Genomic DNA, 16,599 nt, shown 5'->3' on the forward strand with positions numbered 1-16,599 from the left:
ACCTTTACAGGACCTATAAAAAGCTACAGTGTAAAGGAGAACTATATCGGGTCAGCGATAAGCGAGATTCTTCGGTACAGACATACTGACGTAAAGACGCCCTGTTATATAAGGATTGTCAGTTGCGCAAAACTTTAAATTGCAAAGGATAAACATCTTATTATCATAAGAGAATAATAATCAACTAGTATACATTGCTGAGCTATTAATATACATAATTGTCCTTTATTGCTGTGCCACTAGCATATATAATGGTTGCATATAAACAGCCTAAAACCGTCCCTTGAATTAAGAAAACAGCATATATGAAGCTTCCCTAAAATTTAGAACAACAAAATCTTTACTACTTTTATGAAATAGGATAGATTTCGATTGGTTTAATGAAACATACTAAAATAAGATGTCAACCAACAAAAAATGTTTTAAAAAAAGAATATTTATTAAATTGCATTTCTTTCTGCACCAAGCTAAACTATATGGGGATTCCAATCGTTTAGGGTTTGTATCTATAAGCATGACTTTAGTCTAGAAGCTTTAACTGTTTAAGTTCTATATACATTTCTTGAGCATGAAGTTAGGTTTATACATTTTTAAGCATGAAAAAAAAATGTACTATTGCTGTAAAACTTATTATAATTGTTTTTCTTTTAATTTCTTTGATATCGAAAATCCTTAATTGACTAGCTTTTCAAGCATAATAAAATCTTTAGGCAACTGCGTGTATAATATGTATTTTTGTATTTATTTCCTTATAAAGCTACCGAGAAAAAAAACTAAAACCAATCCTTGATTGACTTAGTGTTTGTCAAAAATGGATGAAGAATATACGTAGATATTATGATAGGGGAAAATTGCCGTCAATTTGGTCAGTCCGTTCATCCAGTAAGTAGGGGGAGGGGGGGAGTGTTCTAAAGAGGATGAAGGACTATATCCATTTTATCAACAATTAATAAGTATATACGGATTCAGTGGCAAGCACATAGGTTTGACAAGGGGTGTGAAATCTTGAGGGAAGACAGGCTAGCAAAATTTCTTATTTTAGGGGGGTGTGGACACCCCCATGCCGCACGCCTATGTATAGATTAATTGATATAATTTCAGGGGATCACCCCTAACAGTTACAGATATCCTGTAGTTCGAGAATGTACGCAGGTTTAAACGTACAATTGCAAATACTATTTCTATAAAATGCTTGGGGCGAAACTTCTATCCCATTATATGAAGTTGTAATGTTTTTTTTATCTGAAGCTTTCAATATCTACTGAACCGAATGAGTTAAAGGGAAGCTTTACATGGGGGCTGTAATGGTTTAAGACTATTTTTCAGGCCCGTTCTTCCCCTTCGAATGCAGAGCTCCTAGATGTTAGAGGCGAAACCAATTTGATATATAATTTGAATCTACATAAGGGGTAATTTTGTTTAACATTATTTGATCGCCCATTGTCCATTCCTTAACACCCCTAAAAAACAAAGCAAACATTGTCTCTATATTCGTGCGTTAAAATCACGAGAGAAAAAAATCACGGAGCGCGTCAACTTTCCTTATTTATGTTGGTTAAACTTCCACAATTAAAAAATTGTATAGTTATGTGATTTTAATATTCTATCGTCGTTATCAAGTCAGCCATGACCACTTTTATTTAAATATAGTAATTTATTTTAAAAATTTCCTGTTCATAATATGTCATTCGCGACCACTTTATATTAAAGCCTTTGACAAAAATCTATGAAATTGCATTGACATAATTCAACTTTACTCTCATAATTACATGAAATCCATGATAAATAACCTTAACGGTCAGGGATCTAAGGGGGATAAGACAATGGACAAAGATTGAATTACATCCCTAATGATGATAAACAAAATTACCACTTCTGTAAATTAATATCATTGAGGGACAAGTTTAAACATGAAAAGTACTCATAGTTCCAAGCCATTAAAAGAAAGAACGTGTTCAGTTCATAAAACTTTGTGTTTAAGTTATATAAATAATAGCCCAATGACCCAACTCCCTGTCAATATATCTATTTATTCACAAATTGACCTATTGGTGTATAACAGCGGGGTGTGCAAATAGCCATCTCACTTACACTCACGGAGGATGAGATTAATGGAATTCATAAAACAATTTACAACCCGTTCTTTTTCTCAATATATATGAATAAAAGTCACAGGCAATTACAGGCTGGAAGACTAATTATTCGGCTATTGTACTATCCATTTTTCCAGTAAGGCTACGATACCGATTAATATCCGCTTGATTATAACCGGTTCTGAGCTATAAAGAAAAACTTATGTATCGTTTCGTATTATAGACAATTTTCCACGAATTATAAAATAAAAATCATTGACTTAATACCAGTTTTGTTAGCCTTGGCCTTCGGGTAACAAGACTGGTTTTTATTTTTCATTTTAATATCCGCGGAAAGCTGTCATTTTTACGCCGTTTGGACGGACAAACAGACACACAGTAAACACGGACAAGCTTCGCTTCTAAAGATCTAGTTAAGTTTGACTTTGGTTATTAAAAGCCCAGTTGGAAATCTAGATCTGGGTGCCAACTTTTTTATTAGCAGCACAGCTACTCTATAATCATTTCTATTAGTCAGTCCATAGGTCAGTCAGTATCTGCTTTAAAAACCCAGAAATTTATTGATAAATTATGAGAAACAAGATTACCCCCTCTGTATAATTATATTAAAGTTTTTGAGGCATTGGATGTGATTGAAAACTTTGGGTACCAGTATAATTTTCAGACTTATCCCCCCCCCCCCAAATCATCTTTAAATCTCATTGACAAGATAATTAATGAGAATACTGATACTTAAGTCTTACAGGGAAGCTTCATATTACTTATGATCAAAAAAATTCAATTCTTACCCCACCCCCCCCCCCCTCTCCCTTTCAATCACAAACTTATTTTTATTAAATCTATTGAAAGGGGATATGGTTACCCCCTTACTAGAATGGAGAATGGAGTTACAAGAGGCTAGGGGCGAACATTATGTTTGTTTACAGTATAATAATAAAATTCAATATACAGGCCTAGAATTTAAATAATTATTTACTCAATGCTCTAAGTAAAGGGATATGTTATCTGAAGAATAATTATTTTCCCCAAAAATATTAATTTCCCTTTAAATTTATCTCTAACTGTTTAACTACTAATAAAAGTCGTTGGGTAAAATCTTTCTAGGGGCGGGAGGTTGGAGATACCTCCCCCACAGTAATTAAAAATTTACCAGGACCTATAAAAAGCTTTACTGTAAAGGAGAGATAGATCATTAGAGTGGTAAGCAAGATCTTTCCATACACACAGACAGACAGAAAGACATTCTGCTACATTGTTTTGCAAAGAGCTTTGCTGTTATAGGACGTAGACGTTCATGTTTTGTTTATTAAATTTATCTTTAGGTTACCTATTCCTGTATTTATGGACAATGTTAGTTGAAGGGTAGAGGCCAGGGAAAAGACAATGGGAGATGTATTGATATATATCCCAATTCTCCAATGATGATAAATAAAAATACCCCTTATCATTGAATTATTGCTGGAAAAGTCTGGAAACTGGTCGTATGTAACCAACCAATAAAAATTCAACCAAATTTGTGGCCAACGAATGAGATAATGTGATTTTAAATCTTTGGGTACCAGTGTAATTAACATTTTACAGCCCTTTGCTTCCTCCCTCCCTGACAGAGACTAATCAAAATTCAATGTATATTATGACAGAGTTCAAAGGGATATTTCATAAGGAGAAATATTATTTTTCCTCTACTTATTGTGATAAAAATTTACTACGGTTTAGTAGTTGGTGTATTTGAAGGGTGAGAAGAAGGGCACAAAAATAGCACAAAACCATCCTAAGATTAAAGTTCAAAAGTTTAGACTTTTCGGTTAAATCGGTAGCGAAATCTTAACGAACAAACAAATAAAGCTTCGCCCCTAGATGTTGTGCATAGTTAAAATAAATAATCATTAATATAACAGAAAGCACTATTATCTCATTTTATAATGAAAATATTTACACTGCCTATCTCTTCTATCCCTGTGAGAATGGACGTACATGATACATATTACATATTTGTATCTTCAGGAATTATGGATATGTTAAGTTGAGTTAAATGCAGGGATCTAAAGGGATAAGACAATGGCCGAAAAGTTTATGTACATCCCCAATGATTACAATTAGTGGTTAAAACGTTTGGATACTTAACCTACTTAACCAACCAATCAATATTTGATAAAAGTCCCCAAAGTTGTTAAGCCAACGTCCAAGAAAACATTATTTCAAAACTTTGGGGACTGGTGCAATAAACAGCCCATTGTCCTCTCCCTCTCTAAGTTGAATGGTATATTGGAATTGGACGAGAAATTAAAAATTCCCCCAAATTCTGATGATTACTCCTTAACTGGATTAAATCATTGATCGAAAAGTTTAAACACTGATAATTTGAAACCAACCAATCAAAAGGCCCTTAAAGCTTTTACTTTGGGGACCATTATTAATAAAATTCCAATGTCCTCTCCCTCCTTATGAATTATTTTTGATTGACCTATCCGTTATCCCAGACAATGTTAGATAAGAAACACGATCAAACATGAAAATTGAAACATCAAGGCCATGTCACGGACAGCAATCTTAAGGGATAAGACAATGGCCGATAAATTTATGTACATCCCCTATGATGATAGACAATATTACCATTTCTGTAGGTTAAATTTAGTGATTGAAACGATTGAACACTCAACTTAGTTTTGCAAAGCAGCCTTGTGTTGAGATGGTTCAAAGGCTCTTTAGGCTTTAAATAAGATGTGTTTTAAATAAGATGTGTTGTTAGGATGATAGGCTAATTTTGTGGAAATAATTAAGTTTTCTCGTATTCATTCGAATCCGGTGGATAGGAACCGGTTCTCATCCATACGAAAAAACTATGTCTAGCATCGTATTATATCCAATTTTTGTACGAATATAGAAATGTACAATCATAAGATTAAAACCAGTTTATTAGCCTATGCCTTTGGCACCTCGGGGCTAAAAAAACTGGTTTTAATCTTATAATTGTACATTCTATATCCGCGGAAAGCCGTTTATAATACGATACGAGAAATAACTATTAAAATATATTTTTTTTTCAATGTTTAATTAATTTTAGTGTAAATTATCATTATTATTAAACGTGGATATTGTGAAAGGGTAATTTTACATTGTCAATTTAGGTTGCTAATGTAGTCCCAAGATATTGGTCAATTTTGGATGGGTAAGGTCTCTTGCTGGCTAAACTCAATTGATATCGTTGATAGATATTTTTAAAGTCATTGTAAAGGGAACAAGGATGACAACATCCATAAAAGCGAAGCAATGAAACGGTAGGACAAACGGACATTAACACTTGTATAGTGTCAGAACTGAATAATCAGAATATAAATGAATAAGAGTCGAAAGCAAATTTAAATAAATTTGTTGAAAAACTGCTTGAAACAGGATAATGTTTATGGACATACTTACATTTTTAGGACTTGATTATAGAGTTGCTTCTCTTATAACATTATACTTTGTTGTCCCAGGAATCAATATACCAAAAATCAGATCAATCGGGTAATTAGATCACATAAAAATTTACTGTTAAAAAAGTAAAAAAAAATCAACATGTTTAAAATGTACGTACGGACATTCTGGTAATGATTATAAAGTTGCTACGCTTTCTAAATCGTACCTAACTACTAAAGGATTTACCATGCAAAGTTTGAAATCGATAGGACAATTCTAACATGCCTAAATTAAGGAAAAAAGCTATTCGTTCCGGACGGACGTACGGACGGACCGACCATAATTTTAGAAAAGCTTCGCTTTTAAAAATAACTTGACAATATCCTACCTTGTTGAGAGTTTCCGAACACCAGACCACTCTTCGAACGCTTGTTTAATGTTGGAGCCTAAAAACAAAAAATAATTATTATTTACTAAGTATATTTGCAATAACTTTTATTTAATGAAATCTTCCAATTTTTAACATGTACAAAACGGCCTGCTTAATTGCTTCAAGATCCATGTCAGATCTATATAGGAAATAAATGTCTATAAACGAGCTCAAGTTTTCCAAGGAATATATGTATATAACTCATAGTGCTCCAATAATCCATAATAAACTCTCATTGGCTAGAACGATAAGACCCATTATTTTACTTTATTAAAAATAAATTCATTATTTTCATTTCATGTTGCTATTTACCTTATATTGATGTATTTAATTTCTAATCATAAAAAAGAAAATTTTAATTTATAACATAATAAATTTAAGAAAACTCTGTTTTAAAAGAATTCGATTGTGGCGACACTTTGTGTGTTCAAATATTAAACTAAAATTGTAATCATCATCATTAACCCTTTGGTGATGGTAATGTAAAGAAAAATATATAATTTTAAAAATCTTTTTAAAATCATTTAAATTATTGAATATTTACTTTCTTTTAGATAGTAATGCCGGGTGGGGAAAATAGATTTATTGAGAAATAGATATGCATATAGAAAACTAGCCAATAGGGAGATAATTATATCGAGCCAACTCTAGTCTTAAAATATAAAAGCCTCTTTTTCACAAAAAAATATTTTTACGAATTTAAAGTACCTAATGATTTCTTTTTCAAAAGTTTCATATTTGTTCTTGGCAGTTTTTAGATTACTTTACATAGTTGACCACAAATTTTCTTTTTTTGATTTAAAACATAATCTTAAATAAGAGGGAAGGGTTAACCTTTTCACCACCCTTAAGGAGTTACAAATTTTACTTGGTTGCTTGGAGAGGTTGCGTGATTTTTATTTTATTCAAATTTAAGTAGGTTGCGTGAGTAATATGGTAAATGAAACCAAAAAATTGTGCTAAAGAAGAAAAGATTTAATGTAGACTGCGTAGGAACTGTAATCTATTATTATTTACAAACCTGGGTATTTTCTTCTGTAAGATTTGGGGTAGAGCCTCCCATCTCTGTGTTCACTTGTTTCTTACTTGTACCATACAACTAGATAGATAGATAGATAGGTAGATAGACAAATAGATATATAGATAGATAGATAGATAGATAGATAGATATAGATAGATAGATAGATAGATAGATAGATAGATAGATAGATAGATAGATAGATAGATAGATAGATAGATAGATAGATAGATAGATAGATAGATAGATAGATAGATAGATAGATAGATAGATAGATAGATAGATAGATAGATAGATAGATAGATAGATAGATAGATAGATAGATAGATAGATAGATAGATAGATAGATAGATAGATAGATAGATAGATAGATAGATAGATAGATAGATAGATAGATAGATAGATAGATAGATAGATAGATAGATAGATAGATAGATAGATAGATAGATAGATAGATAGATAGATAGATAGATAGATAGATAGATAGATAGATAGATAGATAGATAGATAGATAGATAGATAGATAGATAGATAGATAGATAGATAGATAGATAGATAGATAGATAGATAGATAGATAGATAGATAGATAGATAGATAGATAGATAGATAGATAGATAGATAGATAGATAGATAGATAGATAGATAGATAGATAGATAGATAGATAGATAGATAGATAGATAGATAGATAGATAGATAGATAGATAGATAGATAGATAGATAGATAGATAGATAGATAGATAGATAGATAGATAGATAGATAGATAGATAGATAGATAGATAGATAGATAGATAGATAGATAGATAGATAGATAGATAGATAGATAGATAGATAGATAGATAGATAGATAGATAGATAGATAGATAGATAGATAGATAGATAGATAGATAGATAGATAGATAGATAGATAGATAGATAGATAGATAGATAGATAGATAGATAGATAGATAGATAGATAGATAGATAGATAGATAGATAGATAGATAGATAGATAGATAGATAGATAGATAGATAGATAGATAGATAGATAGATAGATAGATAGATAGATAGATAGATAGATAGATAGATAGATAGATAGATAGATAGATAGATAGATAGATAGATAGATAGATAGATAGATAGATAGATAGATAGATAGATAGATAGATAGATAGATAGATAGATAGATAGATAGATAGATAGATAGATAGATAGATAGATAGATAGATAGATAGATAGATAGATAGATAGATAGATAGATAGATAGATAGATAGATAGATAGATAGATAGATAGATAAATAGATAGATAGATAGATAGATAGATAGATAGATAGATAGATAGATAGATAGATAGATAGATAAATAGATAGATAGATAGATAGATAGATAGATAGATAGATAGATAGATAGATAGATAGATAGATAGATAGATAGATAGATAGATAGATAGATAGGTAGATAGATAGATAGACAGATAGATAGATAGATAGATAGATAGACAAGAAGATATTTAGATAGATAGATAGATAGATAGATAGATAGATAGATAGATAGATAGATAGATAGATAGATAGATAGATAGATAGATAGATAGATAGATAGATAGATAGATAGATAGATAGATAGATAGATAGATAGATAGATAGATAGATAGATAGATAGATAGATAGATAGATAGATAGATAGATAGATAGATAGATAGATAGATAGATAGATAGATAGATAGATAGATAGATAGATAGATAGATAGATAGATAGATAGATAGATAGATAGATAGATAGATAGATAGATAGATAGATAGATAGATAGATAGATAGATAGATAGATAGATAGATAGATAGATAGATAGATAGATAGATAGATAGATAGATAGATAGATAGATAGATAGATAGATAGATAGATAGATAGATAGATAGATAGATAGATAGATAGATAGATAGATAGATAGATAGATAGATAGATAGATAGATAGATAGATAGATAGATAGATAGATAGATAGATAGATAGATAGATAGATAGATAGATAGATAGATAGATAGATAGATAGATAAATAGATAGATAGATAGATAGATAGATAGATAGATAGATAGATAGATAGATAGATAGATAGATAAATAGATAGATAGATAGATAGATAGATAGATAGATAGATAGATAGATAGATAGATAGATAGATAGATAGATAGATAGATAGATAGATAGATAGGTAGATAGATAGATAGACAGATAGATAGATAGATAGATAGATAGACAAGAAGATATTTAGATAGATAGGTATTGAATTGAAAGACTTACCCCCTCACTAAGTTGCAGACTACCAACTCTATATACGGTGGAAATTCTCATTGAACCTTAAAAAAAACATCATAATCTAAACATTGCAGTAATATAATAGAGGGGGAGGGGGTTAAATCACTGTATGTCCCCTTCACGAAGACCCTCTGCCCACTTTTGATTGGGTCATTGAAAATTAACGAAAAGCGTCAAAAGAGCAGGAAGCAATTTGCTAGTAGGCGGAAAAGGTCCCCAACAGGGGGATCCAGGTAGTTATCTGGTTATATGTACATCTAAACTATAAATTTATTATCTAGACTTGATATTCGTTTTTCAAGGCTCAGTTAGGTAACCCATAGCTACATTGCCTAATAGATTGATGTTCAATTAATGAAATAGTTTTATATTTATAAATATTAGTTAGACTAATAAGTACACTTGTACCCAAAGTTGTATCTTCTTTTTCTTTAACCTTAGAACATTGGGTTCCTTAATTGAATTTTGATTTGTTAATTACAAATTTTTCAACGAATAATTTTTAACTACGGAAGGGGTAATTTTGTTTATCATGATTAGGGAATGTTCCTTAGAACAAAAAAAAATACCTGTTGTGTTCATTTTATCTCCAGATGATGCAAAACTTCTAAAATTAAAATAAAAAGTGAACAATATTAAAATTCACGAAAACTTACGTCTTTAGCAAGGAAAAAAGCTGATTATCTACTGACATAAAGACGGGCAATTTCCCTTATTATGATTGAAAATTTATCTAAACCATCACAATTGTCTATATATTTTTATTTTTAAATAATTTATATTTTCACGTGATTTAACCCCAATCTATTAATAATAATCAATTTATCATCAATTTGTCTATCTATAATTTTAACAAGAATATTGAACACAAGCTGACGTGGTAAGTGATATTTACTGGATGTCTTTGTACAAATTTAACTAGCAGTTACGTCCCTAGCACCTAGGAGCTCTGTATTCAAATGTGTAGGTAAAGCAGAAAAATAGCCTGCAACCATCCCAACACTTTAATCTATATTTAGGTTGCCTAAAATTATCCAGGAATCTGTGTGAATTTTCCATGAAATAAAGAGCTAAATTTAATCTGAAGTTATTGAAATCTTAAGCTACAAACAAACAAAAAACCTTGCTTCTTTATTACAGCTAGATAGGCATCTAATTATCTATCCATTTATCTATGTATTATATACCTCTCAAGGGTGCCGGAAGAAGTGTTAAGATCTCCGTAAAAAGACGACATTCTGTTGACTCTTGGCACCCGTCCAATTGTTGCAGTTTTCTGCTCATTTGTGTTAAATACAACATCTCCTAAAATTTTTAAAGTAACATACAACTAATGTTTTAATTCTTTCTAATATTTCTTAGTTATTATCAAGGAGGTAGGGGCCATTACCCTGTAAATGAAAATTGTACCCAAAATTTTATATTGTACACATAATCACATAGGCTGGCTTAAAAACTTTGGGTACTAAACTTAATTTTGTTTGGTTGTTTCAAGCTATCCGTGCCTAAACTTTTCAACCATCTACTTTAATCTCAAGAAGATTAATTTTGTTTATCATCATTGGAAATGTACTTCAATTTATCGTTTATTGTCTTATCTATAGGATTCCTGGTAAAAATACTTTTAAATTTTCTAAATTATTAGTTCAATAGAAAAGACGACCTTTAATCCACCCATTATTATGCATTTATTCAGTAAAACTAATATTATGCTTGATTATCGGTCCAAATAACGTCAAAACTAAAGACATTAAAAACTGCACCTACTACTTCTATGTTATATGCACGACATTAGTTAGAATAGGAAGGACTTCCATACAAGGGTTGTGTAATTAAAGAGCTGGTTTACTGCAATACTTGGTATATTATATTCTATCTACCTTGTTGGTCCACATTGGTTAAGTTTCCATGTGACCTGTGGCCGTTGGCCAGGCTGCCATTCCGGATTATACCTGGAGCATCTGTTTCAGACCTAAAACAAACAGGCAAATATTAGTATAAGCAAAATATTTTAAACAAAAGCAAGTAAAAGTTCATTATTTTATATTTCCAAGGAACGGCTACTTGATATACAGTATTATAGCAATAAAAATATTTTTATCTTTTCATTAGTGTTTAAGGTGGTTTTGATTTTCTACATTTAAACGCCTCTATATTAGCAACTACGCCCCTAAAGGCATTTACGACCACTGAGGATGGGAGGGGGGGGGGGGAGTCGACAAAAATATTCAAAACCTTCACAAAACTTATAAGCTTCACTGTAAATGTGAACCATATCGGTCCTGCTGTTAGAGATATCTTAAGGTACAGACAGACACACTAGACACCCTGTTACTTTATATACGAGGATAAACCTACCTGGCATCCCTGTTATCAACATTTCTAACAATATTTGTCATGGGAACCCTGGCAGATTCATGTCTTGCTAGCGGGCGGCCAAAGGTACCCTACAAAAAAGATTTCATAAATTTCATCATTATATTTAAGTCTTTATTGTCTTTTTAATACGTTTATCACTCATACTCTCACTCATACTCTCACACATACACTCTCCTTCTCTCTCTCTCTCTCTCTCTCTCTCTCTCTCTCTCTCTCTCTCTCTCTCTCTCTCTCTCTCTCTCTCTCTTTCTCTCTCTCTCTCTCTCTCTCTCTATCTTTTCTTTCTTTCTCTATCTCTCTTTTTCTTGCTCTCATACTTTTTTTTTTCTTTATTTCTCTCTCTCTCTTACTACGATATTTTACTATTTCACTATATATATTTTTTATTCTCTTTCTCTCTTACGATATATTTAGGGGGAAATTTTTTTTAAAATTGAATAACCTTTTCTCTCATAGCCATGGTTTCATTGTAATCTGGGGGCGGCATATGCGGCGGCTGTTTCGGCGGCTCTGGCAGCTCACGCCGCGACATTGTTGAACTCTTCGGCTTGCCCAGTCCGCCATCAATACTACCACTCGTTCCTAGCAATGTAAACCATCCTAAGTAAATTTTTGGGCTTCAGAAATTGATAACTTTAATATTTCAAGTGAAAAATGCTTGGTGATAAAAGGTTTTGAAAAATGGTTTTAATTTCTAATTGACTTATCTTATTATAAAATAAATGAAATTTACAGAAAAAAAAATTCTTTTGAAAAAATGATCTTACCGCCATTTTGCATCTTTCTATTGGAAGTCGTCTTTGCTTGCAACAAATTATCCTCACTTTTGGCGCTAATTCCCTGACGGCCCAGCTGATTCCCGCCAAAAGCCTCTAAATTTGGCGGGTTTTGCTGCAGGTCGGACAACTTTTGGCGGCCGTTGACCATGGCAAAATGGCCGGTTGCGCCGTTTTTGAGGCCGGCAGTGTCCAGTTGCGAGTTGGAATGCCGCTGTCCCGGACCAGGAAACGTTTTATAACCTAAATAATTGTAAAAATTTAAATTTGGGCTTTCTCTATATAATACTAACGGCTGCTCCCCTAGCATCTATGGGATTTGCAGAAAATTAGCCTGGACTTATTTATGAAAATCAAATAGCCTAAATCCACCCCAGGACATATATGAAGCTTCACTGTAAAGGAGAACCATATCTGTTCTGTGCTTTGCGAGATATTTCGCTTCAGGCAAAAAAAGTTTACTTTTTTGTATAATACTAGCGGCTACGCCCCCTAGAAGCCTCTGGGGGCACTTAAGATAGGAGGGGGGAAAGTCGACCTCATCCAATTTTAAATTTGAGTTTCAAAAGAGTAAAAAAATATTTATTTTTTTTTGGGGGGGGGGGGTAAAGACACCCTCCTCAAAAATAGTTTAAACCTTCCTAGGACCTATAAGAAGCTTCACTGTAAAGGAGAACCAAATCTGTTCTGTGCTTTGGGAGATATTTCGCTTCAGGCAAAAAAAAGTTTATATAATACTAGCGGCTGCGCCCCTAGCATCTAGGGGCTCTATATTTCAAGGGATATGGAAGGGAAGAAAAATAGCCTAAAACCATACTGAGAGTTATTTATGAAAAATAAAATAGCTTAAAACCATCTCAGGACCTATATGAAGCTTCACTGTGAAGGAAAACCATATCATTTAAGCGGTTAGCGAGGTCCTTCGCTACAGACAAAATAAGCTTACTACTTTATATAATACGAAGATTGTCTTTAGAAGCTAAAGATTGAAATATTATGAGTATGTTTATTGACGATATTGAAAGACATTTTTTAGATTTAATCATTTAAACATATCTTGAATGTAAATAATGTACTCTCTGCCTTTTTTACATTGATATTGCTGCGCTACTTATGGATATAACCGTTCTGATTTTAAAATATGAATATTTGTAATGAAAGAGGTAAAAAAAGAAACTCGTCCATGAGAAATTTTCAACCTTTAATTAGATTTTAATTACATACATTTCTTACTTAATAAGCGGCAAAAAAAGTAATAGACGATTCTTAATTACAATAGTTTAACACATTATTTAGATAGATAGATAGATGGATAAATAGATGGTTGTATAGATGAAAGGATAGATGGACTAATAGATGAATGAATAGATAGATGGACGATGAAGGGTTAGATAAATAAATAGTTTTATGGATAGATGCACCGCTAGATGAATTTATAGATAAATGGATAGATGGATTGGTAGATGGATGAATAGATGAACTGATAGATAGATTGATAGATGGATGACAAAATGACTATGACAGACGGATAGATGGACAGATAGAAAAAAGGTGGTTGGATGGATGGATATAAAGAAAGATAGATGGATGAATAAATAGCTGGCTGGTAAAATAGATGGATTGTTAGATAGATGAATGGATAAATGTATTGACACATGGATGAATAGATGGAAGGATAGCTAGATTGATAGATAAAACAAAAATTGAAGGATAGAAAGCTGGATAGATCGAAAGATAGATTTATTAATAGATAGATGACTGGATGGATAGACAGATAAATACAAGATAGACAGATAAATAGATAGAAGATAGATAGATGGATAGATAGATAGATGGATGGATAGATAGATAGATAAATAGATGAATTGATAGATTAGATGGATAGATAGTTAGTTTTATTGATAGATATGTGGATAGATGGATTCATAGATTGACAGACAGACAGATAGATAGATAAATGTAAAATGAATACATATTTGAATAATTATTTTTTACATACACCTTATTATTACACTCGGAAATAATCAATGTTTATAAATTAGTTTTTTGATTGATTTATGCCGTAATGTTTTTTTGTATTTTCCCATCGATGGCAAAATTTATGAGCTAAGCTGCTCTATAATCACCTACAATCTAAAATTTTGGAACAAGTGCCCAGTACCCAATGAAAACCAACCTTACCTAACCTTAAGTAATAAACAAAATAAGTTTATCAATAAATTAAAAATCATATAATTAATTACTTTTTGTTGGCTCAGGCCTTCTAATAATCCGGACAAACAAAACTGGGATTAATTTTATAATATTTATTTTACTATATGCGGAAAACTGTCTATAATACGATGAGATTAATAACAAATAACTATATTTGTTGATCTACTATGAGATATATCAGGGATCCTATGGTATAAGACAATAAGAAGATAAAAGGCAAGGGGAGGGGGTTAATGCATCTCGTAATCAATGATTAAATGGCACTTAGAATTCGAATTTCGATCTGAAATTTTGCATGAATAATCCTTGGTAGGTCTATTTTGCCTAAATTGAACAAAAAGTTGGGAGAGTAACGGCTAACGGCTCAGCTGTTTTGCCATTTTTAGGCTATCTTAAGAGCATATTAGTAACGAAACCTATCTTCACACAATACTTTTTGTCTCTTAAAAACCTTATTAAACGGTTCTAGCCGGTAGCTGTTGGTACTAGAAATTTGAAAAATGGTTATTGCTATCATTTAACATGAATTAAACCAAAAATATGTTTCAAAAAGTTGATTCCTACGTAATTAATGATGAATATGCCCTGAAAATAGGCAAAAAACGGCTAAACGGCTGAGCCGCCATCCGTTGCTTTTCCAACTTTTTCATTGATTTAGGGAAAATAAACCTACCAAGGATTACTCATTAAAAAATTCAGATCGAAATTCAAATTCTAAGTGCCATTTATTTAATCATTTTTGTGATTGTTGTGATTGGTTAGTTTATTAAGTTGAGTGTCCAAACGTTTCAACCACTAATTTGTGTTTTAGAATTGGGGACATAAATAAATTTATCGGCCATTGTCTTATCCATTTAGATCTCTGTGAAACATAAAAAATATTAAAGGAAAGTTGCTAAACTTGCTTTAATAATTTATGTGTAAAAACGTGTAATTTACATACAAATAATTCACATAAAAGAAAATTATATCAAAATCCTTTATTAAGTAAGTAGATCAATGTTAACACCCTCAACTAAATTAAGAATTTTGTAACCCTCGACCTTGGAAAATGGTTCCTATTGCTGCTATGTCAGATGGGCGACATAAATAATTAAGGTAGGGGACCAAGGACCATAAACAATAAACAAGCGCAACTCATTACCATGCTCATTTTGGACAAAGGTCGTGCATCAAAGGGTTGGTTGTGTGTTGGATTATACTTTTTCTAATATCCACCAGTGGGCGTTAGAGTATTGCATCCCATTACAAGCGGATGATGACCTTGGGTTCTCTAGATGATCACTGGAAATCGAAGGAGTATCCTGCCACATTACCTGTAAATTCCTTGAAAACTAAAGCCCAATCGATTAAGAATTTCCTTATTTCCTAAGCTATATTAGGACAGACAAACGGACAGAAAGATATAGAGAAGCTAGGCTAAACATAAAGAAATGAAGGGGGGAATTCGTTCTCTAATTAAATAAAAAGGGATTTTACTTTAATTCTTGAAATAAACAGATATTCCCACATTTAGAGAGATTGCATAATAAAATTCATTAATAATATTCCTTAATTTCTTTTGACATGTAGTTATTTATGTCTTAGATAATATATATGTCCTTCATATTTATACATATAGATAGATAGATGGTTAGATTAGTAGCTAGATAGGTCGATAAATAGTTAGATATGAAGATATATAGATGATAAGATAGATATTATATACATATACGATATACATAGATAGATTATAAGGAAAATAGAATTTCAATAATTTACGTCTGAAGCATTTTTTTTAAATCACTAAACCTTCCTCTAAAGTTATTTAATTTACATTATTCAAATTTATCTTTGAGAGATATTACTATATTACTTTGAAGGGGGGGGGGGAGGCTGCCCCTCTTGCATGGGGGTCATGTGGGTATCTAAAGGCTTAACACTTTACCCCTTCCCTCCTTTCAACCAAATTACATTTCCTGGGGTTTTTTTTGGGGGGGGGAGGGGGGGGGGGAG

The 16,599-nt window shown here is 31.8% G+C and overlaps 1 protein-coding gene across 5 annotated transcripts in view; it reads right to left on the reverse strand.

Annotated features, from left to right (window-relative positions):
• Nucleotides 1-16,599, reverse strand: part of LOC145323789 (calpain-9-like) — a 197,469-nt gene that overhangs the window by 133,444 nt on the left and 47,426 nt on the right. For 3 of the 5 annotated variants that reach the window (XM_080166330.1, XM_080166332.1, XM_080166328.1), the window contains exons 5-13: nucleotides 12,382-12,633; nucleotides 12,057-12,214; nucleotides 11,594-11,682; nucleotides 11,116-11,207; nucleotides 10,423-10,540; nucleotides 9,805-9,842; nucleotides 9,221-9,276; nucleotides 6,944-7,021; nucleotides 5,881-5,938 (exon numbers count right to left, since the gene is read on the reverse strand). In XM_080166330.1, coding sequence (XP_080022456.1) covers nucleotides 5,881-5,938; nucleotides 6,944-7,021; nucleotides 9,221-9,276; nucleotides 9,805-9,842; nucleotides 10,423-10,540; nucleotides 11,116-11,207; nucleotides 11,594-11,682; nucleotides 12,057-12,214; nucleotides 12,382-12,633 — 939 coding nt within the window. The remainder of the gene's footprint in view (nucleotides 1-5,880; nucleotides 5,939-6,943; nucleotides 7,022-9,220; nucleotides 9,277-9,804; nucleotides 9,843-10,422; nucleotides 10,541-11,115; nucleotides 11,208-11,593; nucleotides 11,683-12,056; nucleotides 12,215-12,381; nucleotides 12,634-16,599) is intronic. The other 2 variants (XM_080166331.1, XM_080166333.1) reach the window with 1 other exon arrangement.

This window comes from Acartia tonsa, chromosome 7 (genome assembly GCF_053477335.1).
Source record: "Acartia tonsa isolate MP-2025a chromosome 7, ASM5347733v1, whole genome shotgun sequence".
In the NCBI taxonomy this organism is placed as follows: Eukaryota; Metazoa; Arthropoda; class Copepoda; order Calanoida; family Acartiidae; genus Acartia; species Acartia tonsa.